Source organism: Nanorana parkeri, unplaced genomic scaffold (genome assembly GCF_000935625.1).
Source record: "Nanorana parkeri isolate BGI_ZX_2015 unplaced genomic scaffold, ASM93562v1 scaffold1047, whole genome shotgun sequence".
Classification (NCBI taxonomy): domain Eukaryota; kingdom Metazoa; phylum Chordata; class Amphibia; order Anura; family Dicroglossidae; genus Nanorana; species Nanorana parkeri.
In genome coordinates this window covers 209,958-232,330 of record NW_017307315.1, presented here as the reverse complement: position 1 = coordinate 232,330, position 22,373 = coordinate 209,958, and the positions used below count along the sequence as shown (strand labels likewise).

The following is a 22,373-nucleotide window of genomic DNA, read 5'->3' as shown; positions in this document are numbered from 1 at the left end:
CAGTACGCCACATCCAGCACAGTGTACAGAACGGTGTAGTCTCCAGTACGCCACATCCAGCACAGTGTACAGAACGGTGTAGTCTCCAGTACGCCACATCCAGCACAGTGTACAGAACGGTGTAGTCTCCAGTACGCCACATCCAGCACAGTGTACAGAACGGTGTAGTCTCCAGTACGCCACATCCAGCACAGTGTACAGAACGGTATAGTCTCCAGTACGCCACATCCAGCACAGTGTACAGAACGGTGTAGTCTCCAGTACGCCACATCCAGCACAGTGTACAGAACGGTGTAGTCTCCAGTACGCCACATCCAGCACAGTGTACAGAACGGTGTAGTCTCCAGTACGCCACATCCAGCACAGTGTACAGAACGGTGTAGTCTCCAGTACGCCACATCCAGCACAGTGTACAGAACGGTGTTGTCTTCAGTACGCCACATCCAGCACAGTGTACAGAACGGTGTTGTCTTCAGTACGCCACATCCACTGTCTGTCTTGTGCCTTTCCTTTAATATAAGTATGGGAGAAGTTACCCAGGATTGTGTGTCAGGTAATTGGCCTGAGATCACTGTGCCGCCGCTGCTCTGTGGTTCCAGCTGAAGCCGGCTTGTCCAAGGCATTTCTCCAATGCGGGGTAAGCAGTCCTCTGTGTATACAATAATCTCACCCGGTATTATCTGCATCCCCAGAATCTCCGGCTCTGATAAAATCTGAGGACTGAGTAATACATTACTAATATCTAACATTACCCAGCATGGTTTTCTTTAGAGGTGCACCGAAATGAAAATTTCAAAATTGAAACGAAACTGAAATAAAAAAAATGTCAGGCCGAACCCGAAAATGTTTTTAACTTTTTCAAATTTTTTATTTTTATTTATTAATTTTTTATTAAATATGTTTTTTTTTTACTTTACTTTTAGGGGCTTCAGGGAAATATTAGGGGTCTAAACAGATCCGTGATATTTCCCTTTTAAATTAGAAAAAGAGATTTAGAACACAGAGCCCTCCATCTCTTTTTCTGTATCCCCTGTTATAAATGAACAGGAATCTTCTATACTGAGTGTTCCTGTTCTATCATAACATGAGGACAGAGTGTGTTTACTATAACCACAATCATGAATGGACAGGAGGGGATGTAGATCACTTCCCATTCATTCATAACTGAGGATATAGTAACCATACTCTGTCCTCAATTATGTACAAACACTCAGCGATCACTTTTACCCGCTCTCCATCCTGACACGCTGTCACAGGAGGCTGGGCAGGGTGGTGCGGTGTGGGAGGAGAGCTCAGCCTCCTGTGACAGCGCTGGCTGTCTCCGCCCACACACCGCTCTCCTCTGGTCTGTGACAGGAGGCTGAGCGGTGCGGGGAGGAGAGACGCCGGCCACTCACAGCGCTCTCCTCCGGCAGTGCTCGGCCGCCTGTGGCAGTTTCTCTCCTCTCTGCTGGGACACAGACCAGCGCACCGCTGTATCGGCCAGAAAATGGCACTTTCGGCATTATGCCAAAAGTGCCATTTTCTCTACTGCTTGCCGTGCCTGCTATTGCTTCCTGCCATCTGATAACCCTACCTGCTTGCTAGTGCCGCTCTCCCTTCAGCCCTTGTGAGCCCCCCTGCAGTGCCGCTCTCTCCCCAGCCCTTGTGTGCCCTCCTGCAGTGCAACACTCCCCCTCAGCCATTGTGTGCCCTCCTGCAGTGCAACACTCCCCCTCAGTCATTGTGTGCCCTGTAGCAGTGCTGCTCTCTCCCCAGCCCTTGTGTGTCCTCCCACAGTGCCCCTCTTCTCCCAGACCTTAATGGCGATGAGACCAATGTCCCGGATTCAAGTCAGTCTTATTGCTGGTTTTCCAGTTTGGGATGGCGAGCAGGGAGTTTGGTAAACATGCCCTCCATGGTTACTGATCTGCTTCACTTTGTGGATGAACATGGAGGACCACAGTACCGAACACTTCTGTGTTCATTTATCAGCTGAAAGAAATCTGCAAACACGAGAGGCATGCTTACTGATCTCCTTCAATTTGGAATTGAACATGGAAGAGCTCAGTACTGAGCACTTCTGTGTTCAGTAGTAAGTGCTGGGCAGCAAGAGAGAGGGAATTTGAAGACTCTGCGTCCCTGATCTTTCATTCTGCCACAAAAAACCATCATACACACACACACAAATTACAGGTTAGCAATTTCACTGCTTCACAATAAGGCACAATTTGTAAATTTAAAATAGTTATTTAACTATGTCTTATGCTTTAGATTTTAGTATATTGTTATTAAAATGATTGTTTTAATAGATATTTGCACAATATCACATAACCCACAAAATCTGCAGCACCATCTTTTATTTTACCAGTCCTGAGTGTTCAGAAAATGTATTGTTTGGGAAAGGTGTTTTGGGGGGTCTTTTACAAACTCTGAAAGCTGTAAATGAAACATGATCACGTGAAAAAATTGTAAAAACGGTTTGGTTGTTGGAGGTGAAAAATAGAGAGCAGGGTCAGGTACTGATGGAGTAATTACACATCATCATGCTCCTACGGTAGCTCTGCCTTATTGAACAGGTAGAAAAAGCCTCCGCGAAAGAACCGCTACGAAAAAAAGGCAATGGCCATATTTCCTCTGAATACTTCCTGTTACACAGATCCTGCGGCTGCACACCTGCACCAGCCTGGAGAGACACACGGTGCCTGCACCACGAGCAGATCTCTGCACATATATGTATATTTAGCCAGCTACCTCACCAGCTGTGCTACAGGAAGCAGGTGGGGCACCGGGAAGGAAGGGCGATGTACAAAATCGGCTGTTTCAGCTTTATTAACCTAGAAATCTGAATCAAACACATCGCTTTTAACCTTTTAAAGGAAAATGGCACAACAGCTTTTTGAATGCCTCGATACAAAGTATCCCTCAGGGCTCACGCACACAGGCCCAGGGGCCGTATAATGTAAAATGTGGGTGCATTTTCCAGTGCAGGGGACACAGGTGCTGCGTACAGTCACCGATATAAATCAATGGCTGTACCCGACTGTAGGCAGGCATATGCTGGTAGCTGCATAAACATGCGCATGCACATGGATGTGGCTTAGTGGCTGGGCAGCACAGTGGCTTAGTGATTAGTACTTCTGCCTTGCAGCACTGGGGGTCCCTGGTTCAAATCTTGGCCAGGACACGATCTGCATGGAGTTTGCATGTTCTCCTCCGGGTACTCCCACACTCCAAAGACATGCTGGAATGTTAATTGGCTCATGTCTAAGTTGGCCCTGTACATGTGTGCAATATTGTATACCAGCAGTACCTGAAACCGCTTAGAATGTTCTGCCTGGTGAATGTTGGGCCAATGCCATTTGCATGCCATTCCTGCCACTGGATGGAGCAGAGGAGCATAGGAGTTTTCTATACTGCTAGGCTCTATTGGCAGATTCCAGTGTGAATGCCATTTGCCCAGATATACCAGCCATGACTGAGGTTCAGGGTAACCATACAACATGAGGAAACTGGGATAGAAACAAAGACTGGCTGCACAGAAAAAAAACAAAAAGAAAGCTTTCGTAAGTAGGCAGCATCCACCATGACTGCATAAAGAGACCCTGTCACTTTTAAGCCCATTCAAACTGACAGTGTATCTTAAAGAAGAACTCCAGGAGAAAATGTTCTTAACCCTTGCAGAGTGGCTACCCCCGCACTGCAAGGGTTAAGTGCTCGTTTTTGCCTAGGGTCACAAATAAAGTTATACTTACCTGAACCTCGGATCCAGCTGGCTGTCCTCTGTTGCAGACATGGAATGCCCCTCGGCGTCCTTATATCCTATACGCTGTGTATAGAACGTGATGACTCAGGGACCTTATACCTCTGCAGTGGAGGGAGAGAGGCTCCAGGGACCGGTCTAAGAGCAAGCTGGCTTCGAGGATTGGGGGAGTACAACGGTTTATGATCCTGGGCAAAAATGAGCAATTAACCCTTTGCAGGCTACTCCTGCACTGCAAAGGATAAGACATTTTGTACCCGGAGTTCTTCTAAAAACCCAGCACCAGACAAGGTCCCACTTGCCCTGCCAGGGTTCCTTCCTCCACCACAGACAAAATATTCAGAGGGGAATTGATCAAAAATGGAGGAGACAAAAACTGGAGCAGATGTGCATGGCAACCAATCAGCTTCTCTCTTCAGTTTGTTAAGTTAAGTTTTGAAAATGAAAGAGAGAATATGATTGGTTGCCATGCACACCTGCTCCAGTTTTGATAATTTCCCTTCTCAGTGTTTTCGGGTATGGGGAAGCATGTGACCTCCTTCCTCTCATGACATGGGGGTGATGTCATTGCTCCATGTAAGTTCTGACACCAGCCAACACCAGATAATTTTGCATTGCCAAAGATGCACAAGGTGACAGGGTCTCTTTAAAAAGTTTTAAAGCACATTGCATGTCTCACAGATATGACTTGCCGGTACTGAAACAATGATGTTATTAAGACACAAACAATCCAATTAGGTAATTGCCATCTCCCCCTAACCTGTCTCCGACCCTCCAAGTACAAAGCACAGAGGAAGTCGGACCAGACCGATTGTATAAACAGCGCCAACGCCCTTTCCACTGCAACAATCGAGACAAGTAACACAGCCATTATCTGCAGCGTATCGCTGTACAGGAAGATTAGGAAAATGGACATTGTAGACTACAAAGACAAACGCTTAATCAAAAGGGCCAAAATGAGCCGATAAAAACAAGAATGGGCGATGGGTTAGATGACAAGCGGTGATATCATAGGAGAACAGATTGCCCGGTATTCATGATTACAACGTGACGATAGGAGCAGAGAGTTCAGGATATTTTTTAGGTTAAACAATCTGAGGTTTTAGGATCAGAATTATTCTTTTACCAGGAGAGGGGGAATCTCCAACACTCAATGCACGCCCATCGCACCCATTTCTGGGACTAGCCCTGGGGTAGGAGGGTGCTGTAACAGTGAGCTGCTTAACTGGATTCCGCATAGACGAGAAGATATCTTATATCTGTAGAAAATAAATTAAAACAACTGGACTTGCTGGATTTTTCTCTTGAAATAAATATGGTGAATGTTGCTCCAATCAACACAATCTGTTTATCATAACCAGCATGGGGGGGTCAGAGACAGGTGGGGTCAGGTGCTGGTTGCATTTGCATGACTGCAGCTAGCAGGTGTTATTAAGCCAACCAGAGAGAGGTGTTAAAACCAGCATTGTATTCCCAGAGAATATTTGTACAAGTAATTCTGAATTGAGAAAGCTGGTTGGATGACCAGTAAAACATCTTCAAGAAAAACACAGCAAGTCCAGTTGTTTTGATTTATTTTCTACAAATATACCATGACCTGGATGAATGAGAACCTTCATAGAGGAGAAGATATGTTGCTAGTACTCCATGGATCATTAACACATAGTCCAAACATTTATTGAAGCGATCACATCACAGTTAGTGCAAGTGCAACACTTCAAGGCCACGCAGGACCCCCTATGTAAAGTGTGGGATAAGTATAGGTGGAAGGAGCAAACATTGTATAAAACATCAACCAATCAGACAACAGCAAAAGAGTCTACCCTCTGACATCATAATGACATTATAACTAGGGATGCACCGATACCGGTATTTTGGTATCGAGTACCGATATTTTTTTTTTTTGCCAGTACTCGCCGATACTGAATAGCGAAAGTCCCATTAACCACTTCAAGACCAGGTGTTTAGACCCCTTCCAGTCCAGGCCATTTTTCAATATAGATAGATAGATAGATATATCTATCTATCAATAGATATAGATAGATAGATAGATAGATCTATCTATCTATATCTACATATATATAAAAACATGTTTTATTTAATCAGCCATGTGTAGCGCTTGCGGTGCAGATGGAGTTAATGCTTTTGTGTACAGGAGATTCATAACTGAAGAGGGTTATAATCCTAAATCTATTTGACTTCTGCCATATAGATATATGATGCATTCTGGCTATTTTCTATTATCCGCAGGGCAGGTCTCCAAGTGCTGGGGCTGCAGATTTGGGTTAACTGCGTAACTGCTGCAGAGCCACCTCTTGCTCAGCACAACAGCCAGACAACAATACTGTCTGAAAGGATTTCTCCACAATAAAACAAAAACATAATAGAATGCACACTATAAATCTAGATAAGGGTGGCACGATGTTAGCCGGTAGTATTGCTAATCACATAAGGACCCTAAAGCAAATTCTGGATCTGAACCCTTGCTGGGCACTTCTGTCCCTATTATTGGGCACCCCCAACTTTCTTGATCCTCCTGAAAATTCTTCCATCCCTAGATTTTTTTTTTTTTTTATGCCCAGATCCAGCCAAAACCTCCAGACCTTGCATAGAAAATCATTGGAGACAACAAGTGTGATTCCTCAACAATTTGCCCTTGCATCCAAACCAAAAATTAAAAAGGTTTTGGCTATTGTTTGATGTTAACTCTTTTTATTTTTAACGATACCGCACATTTATTGCATGCTATCGCACAGAACACCTAAGTGCGCAGTACCATGCGCTAGGTGCAATGCATTGCCATTCATATGAATGGTACCCCAGTGAACCTCGCAGTGGCTGTGTGTTGCAACACAAAGCAACACGTGGTACCGCAACACTGTGCCTTATGTTAAAAAAAAAAATATATATATACACATAGTATATATCAGGATGCACCGATACCGGTGTTTTGGTATCGAGTACCGCTAATTTTTTCCCAGTACTCGCCGATACCAAATACCGAGTACCGGAAGTCCTATTCAGGAAGCCAGGCAGCATGCTACGTCTAGAGACGCCCTTTCAGATCTAGAAAGCTCCTGGCCGGCCGTTTTTTTACTACGGCCGGCCCGGAGGCAGTTAAGGAAGCCAGGTGGCGTGTAATGACTCGCCCCCTGGCTTCATGATTACCCGGGAAGTGTATAAAAGATTTACCACCCGGCTTCCCGATTAGCAGGGAAGCCGTCCCCATGCTTCACGTCACTAGCGGACGAGAAAGCACGGAGCCGGCATTTTGGCCAGTTGGGAAGTCGAGCACCATGTAATGACACGGAGCCCGACTTCCTGATTGGCCGGGAAGCCGACTCTATGCTCGCTCGTCACAAGTGATTGGGCTAGGCATCGGAGCCTCTCTCTCTCTATTATATATATACACACACACACACAGTATATATTATTTAGGGGTCTTGTGTGGCCTCAAAACATCCCTTCTGCACGAACTATGGCAGAACAGTGGCTTGGCCCTAGCATTTCTGTCTTGGAGAACTGTGGGTCCCTGGTTCGAATTCCAGCCAGGACACTATCTGCATGGAGTTTGCATGTTCTCCCTGTCCCTGCGTGGGTGTTCTCCCATATTCCAAAGACATGCTTGGAAGGTTTGGCCCTAGTGTAAATGTATGTGAAACAGTATCCTTAGATTGTAAGCTCCTTGAGAGCCGGGACTGATGTGAATGTGAGTGCATTGCCTGTACTATAAAAATACCTGTAGAACCACAGCTGGGGGTGCGGCACACACGCAGGCCAGTAAAAGTGATCACCCGGATCACGTTTACTGGATAACCAGGAGCTGGCTGCAGAACGTGACACCAAGGGGTTAGGTATTTGCACTGCTTGCATTGTAAAGATGCATGTCATGCATTAATGACTACAGAGCTGTGTCTTCTATATGCGATGAGAGGTCACCTCTAAAACACACTTCAAGAATTGCACCGTAATCGAAGGTTTCAAATTTATGAGGCGATGACATAAGTTAAGGCCTGAGAAAACCATTCTACTTCCCAGCAGCTGCTGAAGAACTACAAGTGCCAGCATGCATGCACATGAGGAGTCTTATCAGCCAGAATGGCTTCCCAACCCTGATGGACTCACCTTCATGGTATTTGCCAGGTCCGTCTGGTAGTAGCGGTCTTGGTGGGCATTTGCAGCGGCCAGGGTGAGGAGATAGTCATTGCGGGCGTGGGTGGCCTTGGCATTACACTCTTGCCTCCGGGCTTTTAACTGAACGGAGAAAGAAAAAAAAGTAACTCACACACGTGAAGGCTAAAAAAAAAACTTATGTATGCAAAACTTTTTTTTTTTGGGGTCATAGTTTTTGTTGTAGAATTTGTTTTTATTTATAGCCGTGTCTCCACTATGTAGAATCAACCCTCTATTCTGAGAGAGAAACAGAAAGAGGCGAGGGGAACTAGTCCAATAGGGATGGTGACAGGTGTCTAAGATGGGGATTTCCTCCCTTTGGAGAGATTTACTCTAACTTCCTTTTGTGTCTCCAGGGCAGGAAGTGAAGGGAAGTCTCCTCAATGGGACAAAGACAGCAAATCCCTGTCAGGGGATTCAGCCCTTAACTACTCTATCCAAAAAAATAAAAAATTTTTGGCTACATGGCAGAAATGATAATTTGCAAACTCGAATACATTATATTTGGTAAAGGTTATGACACCATGAAGAGCAGAGTTTCCAGGGCCAGTGTAGCCAGGCTTCCATTTAGTGCCATTTGCTTTGTGTTTGGAAGGTGCTTCAAACCCGAATCAGCAGTTTTTAGTTCAGGTTGAAATGGTTCTATTCTTGCCATCTGGATTGCCTTCCCTGGTTCCTCCTTTCTCTTTTCATGACATACTTTAACTTAGATCCAGCGACATCATCATTGGTTCACTGTGCTTCTCTATGCAATGCTGGCAGATCATAGCTGGTGATCTGCCAGCATTGTGCAGGGGCTGGAAGGGTGCTGCACATAGCTTCCTGAAAACATCACAGCACCCTGCCTCAGTACTCCTACTTTTACAAGCTCTCGGCCTTGACGCAAGCAGTGGGCTGGCTCTTGGAAGAAGTCATACAAATCTGAGAATGCCTTCATGGGTGGATGTCAGTCTGGAGGAGTGTTCTTTTGCAGGCTGCATTTGCAATCACTAGGTAATGCCCACATGTGATGTTTGAGAGAAGCTCGCAGTGTGCAGTGAAATGAGAGGAAGCAAGTACAATCCAGGAGACGAGCCGGTGCAACTGTGCAAGACTGAAGGGAAGGCCGGAGCTCAGCTCTGTATGTGAATCTAAAATGTATTTACACAATTCGTTGGGACCTATAAGGGGATTCCCCCTCACTTAGTGAAGATTTTATCTTGTTTTCTGCTGCATCTCCTGTGGAGAAGTGAAATCTCCTAATTAGACTCGGCACGAAAAAAAATAATCTTTTAACCCAAAAAAAAGTTTGGACTTTAGAAACACTGTAAGGCCGATTTTATCCCCATGTGTCTCCATGTTCTTTCACTGTTTCCATGGCAACACAGCAAGGGACGAGCCGTACAGAAGAGGAGCTCAATACCTTGCTTCCACGATAACCGAAATATATGACAAGGGCAGTGTTCACTTACCCAAACATTACAGGGACTGCAATTGCGACCGGGCAGTGGCGTTCCACCTGTTTGGGGGGGCCCCAGAGAGGAGGAAGAAGAGCCCCCCCCCCCGTATAATTATTATACAGCAATGCAGAATAGCACCAACCATGCAGGACTACAAGTCCCAGCAATACATTATATTATCAAGTAGGGAGGCACCAGTGCCAATACTGGGCATGTTCACCAGTACTCGTGAAAATGCCTCGATACTAAACGCAGATATCGGCACTACGTTTTTCAACTGAAGCAGCTGCCTGCGGTTCCCCGTTTGTTGGGGACCTCGGCAGCCTTAATGTTAAAGAAACACTGCCTGTTTATAGTGCCTTCCCATGGCGGTGGGGGGCCCTTCATGGTTTCTTGCACCAGGGCCCTGAAGTTTCTAGTTACGCCTCTGATTACAGGGACTCCATTGAAACCGCAAAACTCTCCATGCAGTTGGGCCGGGCCCTGCCCCCCATTTCCCATAATTCAATGGTTGACTGCTGGTTTAGGTTTAGGGCAGGGGTAGCCAAACTCTAGACCTCCAGCTGTAGTGCAACTACAAGTCCCATGAGGCACTGCAAGACTTGGTTGTTGGTGGCTATTGGACAATGACAGATGATGGTATCACTACCTAATGAATGACATTCTCATTAGTATCCATGTGCATTTTGCAGGGGTGGAATAAAGCAATTTAGAAAGTAAATGCAAATTTGCAAGCAACATACAATTACCTTCACGTTGGCCTTCTGTAAACTTATCCTCGATTGGAACAAACTAAGTTTGGATCTGTGAAGAGAGGAAAAAAAAAAACATGAAAAGTTCAGTAGGATGCAACCTTGTGTCAAACATGTGTTAATGCTGTACTCCGGGATAATTATATATTGTCCTAATACAAGAGTCATGTGTATTTCTTCCAGATCTGTGCAGTAATCCCATGTGAGACTTGGAGCTCCCTGTAATAAAGACCGCTCACTGCTACTCTCTCTCCTTGTGCAGGGTGACTGGTCTCGTCTCCACCCTCTCCGGTACTTTCCTGCTCTGCTTTTCTGCACCAGGTATGTACAGCACAGTGATGATGTCACTGCTATTTTTACAAAGAGATATCTGGGTGGCAAAGGCATTTTGGTGCACACAAAGTGGATTTATATAATTTGCAGGTACTGAAGAATAGAGAAGATATGCATTAAGTATAATGGAAAGCCGGTTTCTCTATAATCCTGTAAGTTATCCGTTAGTTCCTCCAGAGGTTGCTCGAGCTGCAGCTGATTGACCTCACCTATAATGGTGCCTCCATACTTCAGGGGCCACACTACTTGGCAGAGCCATCGGCATGACACCAATTATCTTTTTAGGTGTCTGTAAGTGTGGCATTCTGACCACCAATGTAATGGTTCCACATTCTTCCCACTGACCACCAAAGTAATGGTTCCACATTCTTCCCACTGACCACAAATGTAATGGTGCCATTCTTCCCACTGACCACCAATGTAATGGTTCCATTCTTCCCACCAATGTAATAGTTCCATTCTTGCCAATGACCACCAATGTAATGGTTCCATTCTTCCTACTGACCACCAATGTAATGGTTCCATTCTTCCCACCAATGTAATGGTTCCATTCTTGCCAATGACCACCAATGTAATGGTTCCATTCTTCCTACTGACCACCAATGTAATGGTTCTGAGGCACCAGTGCCAATACTGGGCATGTTCACCAGTACTCGTGAAAATGCCTCGATACTAAACGCAGATATCGGCACTACGTTTTTCAACTGAAGCAGCTGCCTGCGGTTCCCCGTTTGTTGGGGACCTCGGCAGCCTTAATGTTAAAGAAACACTGCCTGTTTATAGTGCCTTCCCATGGCGGTGGGGGGCCCTTCATGGTTTCTTGCACCAGGGCCCTGAAGTTTCTAGTTACGCCTCTGATTACAGGGACTCCATTGAAACCGCAAAACTCTCCATGCAGTTGGGCCGGGCCCTGCCCCCCATTTCCCATAATTCAATGGTTGACTGCTGGTTTAGGTTTAGGGCAGGGGTAGCCAAACTCTAGACCTCCAGCTGTAGTGCAACTACAAGTCCCATGAGGCACTGCAAGACTTGGTTGTTGGTGGCTATTGGACAATGACAGATGATGGTATCACTACCTAATGAATGACATTCTCATTAGTATCCATGTGCATTTTGCAGGGGTGGAATAAAGCAATTTAGAAAGTAAATGCAAATTTGCAAGCAACATACAATTACCTTCACGTTGGCCTTCTGTAAACTTATCCTCGATTGGAACAAACTAAGTTTGGATCTGTGAAGAGAGGAAAAAAAAAAACATGAAAAGTTCAGTAGGATGCAACCTTGTGTCAAACATGTGTTAATGCTGTACTCCGGGATAATTATATATTGTCCTAATACAAGAGTCATGTGTATTTCTTCCAGATCTGTGCAGTAATCCCATGTGAGACTTGGAGCTCCCTGTAATAAAGACCGCTCACTGCTACTCTCTCTCCTTGTGCAGGGTGACTGGTCTCGTCTCCACCCTCTCCGGTACTTTCCTGCTCTGCTTTTCTGCACCAGGTATGTACAGCACAGTGATGATGTCACTGCTATTTTTACAAAGAGATATCTGGGTGGCAAAGGCATTTTGGTGCACACAAAGTGGATTTATATAATTTGCAGGTACTGAAGAATAGAGAAGATATGCATTAAGTATAATGGAAAGCCGGTTTCTCTATAATCCTGTAAGTTATCCGTTAGTTCCTCCAGAGGTTGCTCGAGCTGCAGCTGATTGACCTCACCTATAATGGTGCCTCCATACTTCAGGGGCCACACTACTTGGCAGAGCCATCGGCATGACACCAATTATCTTTTTAGGTGTCTGTAAGTGTGGCATTCTGACCACCAATGTAATGGTTCCACATTCTTCCCACTGACCACCAAAGTAATGGTTCCACATTCTTCCCACTGACCACAAATGTAATGGTGCCATTCTTGCCACTGACCACCAATGTAATGGTTCCATTCTTCCCACTGACCACCAATGTAATGGTTCCATTCTTCCTACTGACCACCAATGTAATGGTTCCATTCTTCCTACTGACCACCAATGTAATGGTTCCATTCTTCCCACTGACCACCAATGTAATGGTTCCATTCTTCCCACTGACCACCAATGTAATGGTTCCATTCTTCCCAGTGACCAACAATGTAATGGTTCCATTCTTCCTACTGACCACCAATGTAATGGTTCCATTCTTCCCACTGACCACCAATGTAATGGTTCCATTCTTCCTACTGACCACCAATGTAATGGTTCCATTCTTTCCACCAATGTAATGGTTCCATTCTTGCCAATGACCACCAATGTAATGGTTCCATTCTTCCTACTGACCACCAATGTAATGGTTCCATTCTTTCCACCAATGTAATGGTTCCATTCTTGCCAATGACCACCAATGTAATGGTTCCATTCTTCCCACTGACCATCAATGTAATGGTTCCATTCTTCCCACTGACCACCAATGTAATGGTTCCATTCTTCCTACTGACCACCAATGTAATGGTTCCATTCTTCCCACCAATGTAATGGTTCCATTCTTCCCACCAATGTAATGGTTCCATTCTTGCCAATGACCACCAATGTAATAGTTCCATTCTTCCTACTGACCACCAATTTAATGGTTTCATTCTTCCCACTGACCACCAATGTAATGGTTCCATTCTTCCCAATAACACATTGGTAAGGATTTTCATATCAAGTGGATCACCTTCACAGCCACAGGTATGACCCCCAGAGGCGAAGGCATGATGGTATTTGTAGTTTCACCACAGCTGAAGTACCCAGGTTGCCTACCCCTGTAATAAAGCATTGCACAGACTATCAACTCCTTTTCATTCTCCATTTTCAGCTCCTATTGACAACTTGAAAGGTATCAAACTACAAAAAAATATTAAAATGACACTTTCATCCTGCTCAGGCTTTCAGAACCTCCCCCGCACAATGTACTATACTAAGAACAGATGCAACAGATCAAGGCGCCTCTAAATTTTCATTCTACAAATCCCCTGATTAGCCAACGTTCCATAATACAATTCCCAATCTCCGGAACACATTCTATTTCCACAGCAGATGCCCCGCCAGTGCAACCAGAATGTACATGGCCGAATCTGAGATAATCCCGTGTCCTTTCACACAGGAGATGCTTAATCCAGCGCGGGTTCACCCAGAGAGCAAACCTGTGCTCACAGGAATACGCTGGCTGGCATGATGATAATGCTAGCCGCCTGGCTGTCACGCTGCTCTAGTAGCCTCAATTTAAGAATTTCTTGTGGGCTATAGACTTCACTTTTTTAACTTGTTATTCACCAGTGACTCAAAATGATGAAGCCAGAGACAGCCAGACGGCTAGCATTTGCAGAATCTGGCCAGCAATGGCAGCCTACATACATCTCATGCAGTTCCTTTGACGTTTGCAGTGGCTGCGTTCCATATATACAATGCCTTGCTGGACACACTATTTATACAGCCGTCTGTCTACAAAGGGAAGGAAGTCCTTTTAATAAACTGGTAATAGAAGCAGAGAGTCAGCTGTGGGTGCAAACTCCCGCATATGGAGCCCGCTGTCACTGCACAGGCCACACGTGGGCAAAGATGGCCGTCAGCATGCATTTCAATAATAATATTTATTAACATTTAAAGCGACATTAAAGTCAAAAATGTTTTTCCCTCTCCCCAATGTTAATTAAAGCACTTACCTTAAATGATGTTTCTTCATCCGATCTTCCTCTTCTTTCCTGTCCTTTTCATCTGTCTTTCCAGCGCTGCGACGGGTCTCCGATCCAGCGCTGCGACGGGTCTCCGATCCAGCGCTGCGACGGGTCTCCGATCCAGCGCTGACTCCTCTGTCCTTGCTGGCACTTCCTGTCCCACGGTGTCTGCATGCGGGTGCACGTGTCCATAGACTTACCTTGCGTCTCTCCTCGTCTCCAGGCCGAAAATGTGATCTGTGCATGCGCGCGCCCCAAGATGCTTTGCGGCCGCCCGAGAATTTCCACATTTTCGGACGGGGAGCGTTTTTTAAACACAGCGGGGTTTTTTTTTTAAACACTTTTTGCATACATCTACTGCTTGCTAGCTATAGATATATGCAAAAACACCGGAGGCTTTAATCATTCTTTAAAGAAGAACTATGAGGTGAGTGAAAATCCCTCATCCCCATAGTTCGAGCCTACGTGTGACAATGAAACTGTCACACGTCGGCTCAATAGATCGGGAAGTGAACGAACACATCGCTTGGTCACTTCTCGATCATCTCCCTGCAGAAAGCGGTGACTGTCACTCACAGCTCCCTGCAAGGATTCTCCCCCCTCCTCTAGCAATGACTGGAGGAACGGACGTGGAAGGGGGCGGGCACAGCTGGCTCTGCCTCTCGATAGGCAGAGCCAGCTGTCATTAAGGCACCTGGGTGGATCTCGACAGCATTGTCGGGATCTGTCCTGGCTGCGGGGGTCTCAGTATACCGCAAGCTGTAACTCCTGATATACTGAGCTTTGATTCACAGGAGGATTCCCTTAAAAGAACTATGGGGAAAAACACTTACCCCATAGTTCTCTTTTAAAGCCCAAGTTCAGGCTCTAAGTGCTCTCTACAGCATTCTCCTGCAAGTCCAGGGCAGGAAATGACACCCTGGGCTCACAGGAAGTGGGTACAATGAAGCTGGGTGTCATGCAACCTGGAAAAGGATCGGTGACCGGGTGAGCTTGTGAGTTTGCAGAAGCAGCACCATAGATAAGGTGGGTATAGCAGTCAACCTGCTTCTTAGTAGAATTTTGATTTTGGAACATTTGTTTGATTTTCTATTAATGGGATTAAATCGATGATTGTCTTCGAACGTTGCGAAAAAAAAAAAAAATCGAAGCAGGATGGGAAAACAGCGGATGTGGTTTTCATTCATAAACTCCATTCATTCCAAAATCAACAGGGCTATTCACTAAAGAGTGAAGAGTTTGGAGAAGGCAGGAGAAGTGAACGTCTAGGACAACGTAGCTGAACTGGAAAGTGAGCTGAGTTTGAGAATGTTTCCAGTTCAGCTATGTTGTCCTAGATTGTTCCCTTCTCCGACCTTCTCCAAACTCTTCACCCTTTTGTGAATAACCTGTGAATGTTAAAATCAGATGAAATTTCTAATGACATTCCTCAAGCGTTATGGAATGTTCCCGACCAGATTTTTTTGTATGAACGTTCGCTACTCATACTGACTCTGGTCATGGCCGGTCCTTTGCTGGCACACGGGAGCAGAATCCGTTTCCTCTCCCGATAACAATGGAGATGTGAGCCGAGACAAGGGCAGAGCTTGTGGATTCTACACGGCCTGGTGTGAGAATCAGATTCTATTACAGGAAATTAGGCTTTTGTCCCGGCGCTGCTGTGCGGAGCTGAGATAGGGACACATGGTATGCCCAACCTTTGAAAACCACCATAACTGTACCCGGCAGATAGGGATCTGTGGCGCCCACATTCACTAACACTTTCCTGACCACAAAGCATTCAGTATCACAGGATATATATGTACATAGTGATAAAATATTTACCTTTTTTTCTGCCTAGGAAGCTGACTAAAACCGACTACTGAGGACAGGAAACTTGTGTGTGTTTTCCAGAATCTTCTATTATTATTATAAAGCTTATTGGAAAATAACGAGACACCCGTAGTCCTACATGAGTCATATACAATGATTAATGGAGCTGATTGCGGATTACTGACTATTTCAGCCTAATGTAGTCCGATAAGAGGAATAAAAAGCTAAAATTTGATTGGCTACTGGGGGTCACTACTGTCTGCATTCCAGCATCTATTTCTCCTGGTGACCACAGTCATTGGAACTGACTGAATAATGGTCGGCCTTGGGAGTCCTAGGGTGGCACAAACACAACATGCTTGCTCGACCTGGAGGTTTTCTGATAAGATTGGGAGGAACTTATCTCTATTTTATGGCTACACATAGACACAAGATTGACACCCAATCTGGTGAGGATCTCATCTCTTAGGCTGGGTTCACACCTAGGCGTATCGAATATGCGGGTTTGTTGCGCGTTTTGACCGCGATTCGCGGTGACAAACGCACGTTTCCAAAGGCTACCTGGCTGTATCCCAATGGATACGCGTGCCAAATACGCCCCAAAGAAGCTCCTGTACTTCTTTGGGCGTAGGGCATTTTGCAGCACATTCCTACGCGCTGTAAAAACGCCCAAGTGGGAACCATACCCATAGGCGATCATTGGTTTTCACATGTTGAGCATTTTACAGAGCGTAGGAACGCGCTGTAAATCGTCCAGGTGTGAACAAGGCCTTAGGGTTACTTAACTCTCTTAGAATCATGACTTGTGTCCTGAAAACATTAACACATGCTGATGTACACTTGGTATAATCTGGCATTGCAGTAGACAACTTTAAATATGAGTGTTATTCATCTTTAATATACGAGATAAAGACTTAAATCTGAACTCCAGGGACCATCTTTTGAACAGAATTAGATGGTTTAGTAACTTAGTAGCCATTCAAAATATGCTGCCTGGCACTGAGTGTCAGCTTGAGGTGGGGTGGGGTATGGCCGCGAGGGAGCTCCATGCATGCATTGCTTACAGATCCCTTGCATGACCGGAGTGACGTCACATTCTGGCTCCCTTCACCTCTACAGGGTCGCGACTTAATGACCAAGGACAAATGTGAGCCCTGAGGTTATACAAGTTGAGAACCACTGTGTATTTCAACTTTTGCTGCCAAATTGGGATAACACCTTGCTCTTTTCTAAAAACTCCACAACTGAACTTTCCTCTGCTATAAAAAGGGGGGTGGGGAGTTCATGTTTACCATAATGCACCCTGTCTGTACTGTGCTGGCAGATCTCATTTATCTAGATGTATACACTGTAGTCCTAACAAAGGGTTAAAAATATAGAAGCATTGTAGGTTAATGAGAAGAAACTCAGTGTGCCCCCACTTTGTCTGGGGACAGATTCACTTTGAAATTATTTTTATTTAATGGATAAGTGTGCTGTGGGACAAAGTGCATTTATCCTTTAAGCCCCATCTTAACCTAATCTCCCCCTTCCACAGATGTATGATTACATCTAAGGATGCACCGATACTAGTAGCGGTGCCGATGCCGAGTATTTGTGCGAGTACCCGTACTCGCCCCAATAGTTCCAATAGTCATTACACGCTGTCTGGCTTCCTGATTGGCCAGGAAGCCAGCCCCATGCTTCCTCGTCACTTGTGATTGGTCAGGAAGCTGGCGAGAGAGCATGGGGTCGGCTTCCCGGCCAATAAGAAAGCCGAGCGTCGCATCATTACACGGCGCCCGCCTTCCTGCTTGGCCAGAAAGCCGGCTACATGCTTTCTAGTCACCTAGTGATTGGTAGCATGGAGACGGCTTCCCTGCTAATCAGGAAGCCAGGTGGCGAGTCATTACATGCCGCCTGGCTACCTTAAATGGGACTTCCAGTATCGGTGAGTACCGGAAAAAAAATGTCGGGATTCGATACCGAAAAAACGGTATCGGTGCATACCTAGTTACATCAATATGTTAGCAGTGGTTCCTCGGTTAATATCCAGGAGAGAAACCTTCACTGTCCTAGTGACGCCTGTGAATTACAGCTCCATAGACTTCTATGGGACCATCTCCGATCACAGGATACAGCGCCACAGAAGTCTATGGGGCACTAGTGTTCAGATGCGACTAGGACACTGAAGACTTGTATATCTGGATGCAAACACACAGGAGGAACTGTGGCCGTCGGCTTGAGAAGCATCTGCAGAGGGGGACGGTGGGTTGGGTTAGGTTAGGTTAGGTCAGGGGTGGGTGGTGGGGCAAAAAGGATAAATGTACTTTGAAATTCCTGGTTTTATTATGGGTGCAGTTTGCTAGAATGCAATAGCAATTTGTTTTTTTCTTTTATTGGAGAAAGTCCAACCGGCATTTCAGCTTTAAGTAGACGCTGGAGAGTCTTGCCGCATTCATTACGAAGATTTATTTATTTATTGGATTTTATTTATATGGTGTTACACAAAACAATACAGGAAAAGTGGGAACACCCACAAGGCTGAGAGCAGGGAACGGAAATCGCTGAGAGACAAGAAGCCAATGGACAAACTTAAAGTGAACCTTCCGCCTGAGTGGCAAGGTCAACTCATTCAAGGTGCCCCCCCCGTGGTACCTGTGGAAGGAAAAACATATTATGCTCATCTTTCTCCAACTTCCATAGTCCAAGGGGTGACGTCATCCTCCTGCTGGCAAGATCCCTGTGAATATTGAATAGCCCAAATCTGGAAAGACGACATTGCAGCACAGCACAGTCTCCTGGCGAGATTTGGGCCATGATCCAGCCGGAAAAAGGAGGACGTCACCCTTGTCTAGGTGCTGAGGGAGGAAGACGGGGAAAGGCGAGTATATTATCTATTTTTACCCTCACAGGCACTTTTATGCAGTGTTTAAGGAAGGGGGAGGAGACTGAGGTGGAAGACCCGCTTTCATCTATAACTGAAATCTCATACTCCGTGGACTGATCCTTTAAAACCTGCAGCAAACCCATTCTGAGCCAACGAGCTGATGAGTTTCAGCTCCCCGTCCCCAGTGACTCCGCTCACACATGGCTGGATGGAGTCCAGCGTGATCTCAATCACGGCTCCCTTCCGCAAGTCACACACAGCCAAGCGCTGCCATGAATAATGATTGTGAAATTGGACGCGTCTTCAGGTCATATCATCAGACACAGGGAACTCACTTGGCATCGATGTCGGCTTTCTCCCGCATTGCATGTGCCATCTGCTCGGCCTCAAAGTACTTCTTCTTGGCCTTGGCTAAATCCTTCACTGTCTCCTGCAGTTCCGTCTGGATCTTCGTCAACTGGTCTACACACTGCGGAACAAAAGAACAACGTCGATTGTATTAGCATCTGACTGCACAGGACGTCGCCGGTGCCCAGTCCCCACTGCCCGTGGCCTACATTATCTTTCAAGGTTCCTTAGGGCTCGGATGCCTCAGAATTAAAGGGTAACTCCGCTAAGCACTAACGGCATCTCAAACTGCCCACAACGTAACCCTTGACTTTCATTTAAAGTGTATGTAAAGCCAAAACCTTATTTTAGGTATGGATAGAGTGTTGAGAGCTAAGAACCCCTGTCAGGTTTTTATTGCCGTCTGGGTTGCAGTTAGGAAGATTCACCCTATTAGTCCTGGGATTCACCCTATTATCCAAGGATTGAAAGTGAAGGAGAAACCCAAATTGTGGGTGGCCACTAGAACAAAGGGAAATCTTCCACTGGGGACACTTGTTCTGTTGACCACTGTCTAAGAGGGCATTTCCCTCCCTTTGGAGAGATTTTCTCTAACTTCCTGTTGAGTCTACAGAACAGGAAGTGAAGGAAAAATCTCAAATGGGGCAGAGATGGAAAAACAGAATCTAAATGGGGTTTTCACCATTCCCTATTGTGTCCAAATGAAAAGAAAACGCATGGCTTTAGATGCACTTTGACAACACTCCTTTTTACAAGGGATGAGAAGAAATTTTGGCCGTAAATCATATCGGCTGAAAATGGTACTGTGGGCAAAATGCCGAAAGTGCCATCTTTCGCCCAAAATTGCGGTGCATCCCTGGTTTCTCTCCTCCTTGCTGGACGCCGCTCTGTGTCCCCTCTGACACACCACAGCATCCAGCGGGGAGGAGAGAAACTGTCAGGAGGCCGAGTGGTGCTAGGAGGAGAGCGCTGTGAGGGTCGTGTCACAGGAGGCTGAGCTCTCCTCCCGCACCGCTAGGCATCCTGTGACAGATCAGAATGGAGAGTGGTGTGGGGTAGGCTACCGCTGTGAGCTGTCACAGGAGGCTGAGCTGGCGGTGTGGGGGAGAAGACAGCTGTCACAGGAGACCGGGCCTGCGGTGAGGGGGAGGAGTCAGCTGTCAAAAGAGACCACACAGCCTCCTGTGACCGCGAGTCAGGATGGAGAGCGGGTACAAGCAGTCAGTGATCAGTGATCGTGTTTGTAAATAATTGAGGACATATTATTTTTACTGTTTCCCCAATTATGAATGAACAGGAAGTGCTCTGCATCACTTCCTGTTCATTCATAATTGTGTACATAGTAAACATACTACATCCGCATATTATGAATGAACACTCAGTATAGAGGATTCCTGTTCATTTATAAACAGGGTCTGCAGAATAAGAGATTGAGGACTCTGTGTTCTCAATCTCTTTTTCTATTTCAAAAGGGAAATATCAGGGGTCTGTTTAGATTCCTAATATTTCCCTGAACAGTAAAGTAAAAAATAAAATAAAATTAATAAACAAAAATACTAAAAAAATTATAATTTTAAAAAGTTTATAAATTAATATAAAATGTTTAACATTTATCCCCAGATAGCCTGGGGATAATACTAACTTTCCTCCTTGATCTAGCGATCTTTCCTCTTACATCATAGGTAGGAAACCTTGGCACTCCAGCTGTGTTGCAACTGCAACTCCCATCATGAATGTGGATGTCAGGAGACTTGCAATGCCTCCAGCAGTCCCCAAGAGTATGGCTGGCCCATAATGAACGGGAGTGCAGTACACATGTTCAGTATGAATAGGAGAGGACCTTATAAGACAAATCGAGGTGAAGTTGTCCTTTAATATTTGAACATTACATACTAGCTTGGAAATTATGTCTTGGGGATCCTCAATGGAAAACGACAGTACATTCCCGGTGACAACACAGTTTTCATTATTATTTTACCATTTACCTGAAAGTGAACTTTGACATGACTTTCACATTTATAATAGCCTATTGTATGTCCTTGCCCACTACAGTCCTTTCCTTGCTGGACAGGACTGTAGTGGGCAATGTCAGGGCTGTAGTGGGCAAGGACAGGGCTGTAGTGGGCAAGGACAGGACTGTATGGGAAAGACAAGATTGTATCCTACCCGTGCAGTGGGGGCTCCCCCTCACACTGCCAGGGCGGCATTCACAATAAATGGCACCACACATACAGCAACGGCATCACCATGCATTGTGGCAATGTGGATTAATGAGCGTGTTGCAGAACACACAAGTGTGAAAGGGCCCATAAACAGCTTTCCCATCACACTGTCTTGCTATATATAAATATTTGACTCTAATATATGTCATCAAAACATATACGGGGCATTTCCCTTTAAAAGTGCCCTTATTGCACGTTGTGCAATTATTCCCAGCACAAGCAGCAGAACGGCTGACTCATACTTCCAGTGGAAGCCGTTCATTATCTGCAGCCTGACCCATGCTGTTCTAGAAGGTGCGTATGATCTGCGGGGCCCCCTGGGGACAGAGCTGGCCACACATCACAATCTAGGGACGCGTGGGGATAAAATTCGGGAGCCGAGGCGCCAAGTGCGCAGAACAACGCTATAGTGTGGAATCCGTCATTTCTACAAAGTGCAAATCCCCAGAATGGAAGAAAATGCCTTGCGCATCATCTGCTGCACCAGCAGCTCCGTCCCCCCTCCAGATCACGCTGAGACCCGGCACAGCACAAGCAGAGCGCTCAGACACCAAGCAATCAGCTGCTCACTTCTATTCTGTACCTTACACTGGAAATGGGAATATTTCAAACCTGAACTTCAATCTGCTGATATTTCCACTTCCCTGGTTCTTCCCTCCCCCTGTTCTCATTACATACCTCGTTTTAGACCCAGTGACATCATCACTGGGACCCTGTGCTTCTTTATGCAATGCAGGCAGGTCATGGCTTTTGGGAGGGGCCGGCAGGGTGCTGCACATCAGCCCTGATGCAAGCAGTGGGCTGGCTCTTGGGAGGAGTTATGCAAATATCAAAATGCCTTGATGGGTGCATGTCAGTCTGGAGGAGTGGGTGTTCCTAGCCAGGCTGAATTTGCATGCAGACCACCCTAGGAGACACCCCCATGTGATGCTGAGCCTCCATGACTGAAAGAACTGGAATCCAATGAATAAAAGGGGGGGGGGGGGGGGGGGG

The 22,373-nt window shown here is 45.8% G+C and overlaps 1 protein-coding gene across 1 annotated transcript in view; it reads right to left on the bottom strand.

Annotated features, from left to right (window-relative positions):
- FCHSD2 (FCH and double SH3 domains 2) overlaps positions 1–22,373 on the bottom strand; it is a 159,992-nt gene that overhangs the window by 48,381 nt on the left and 89,238 nt on the right. The window contains exons 6-8 of the mRNA XM_018567426.1: positions 19,146–19,279; positions 11,616–11,670; positions 7,868–7,996 (exon numbers count right to left, since the gene is read on the bottom strand). Coding sequence (XP_018422928.1) covers positions 7,868–7,996; positions 11,616–11,670; positions 19,146–19,279 — 318 coding nt within the window. The remainder of the gene's footprint in view (positions 1–7,867; positions 7,997–11,615; positions 11,671–19,145; positions 19,280–22,373) is intronic.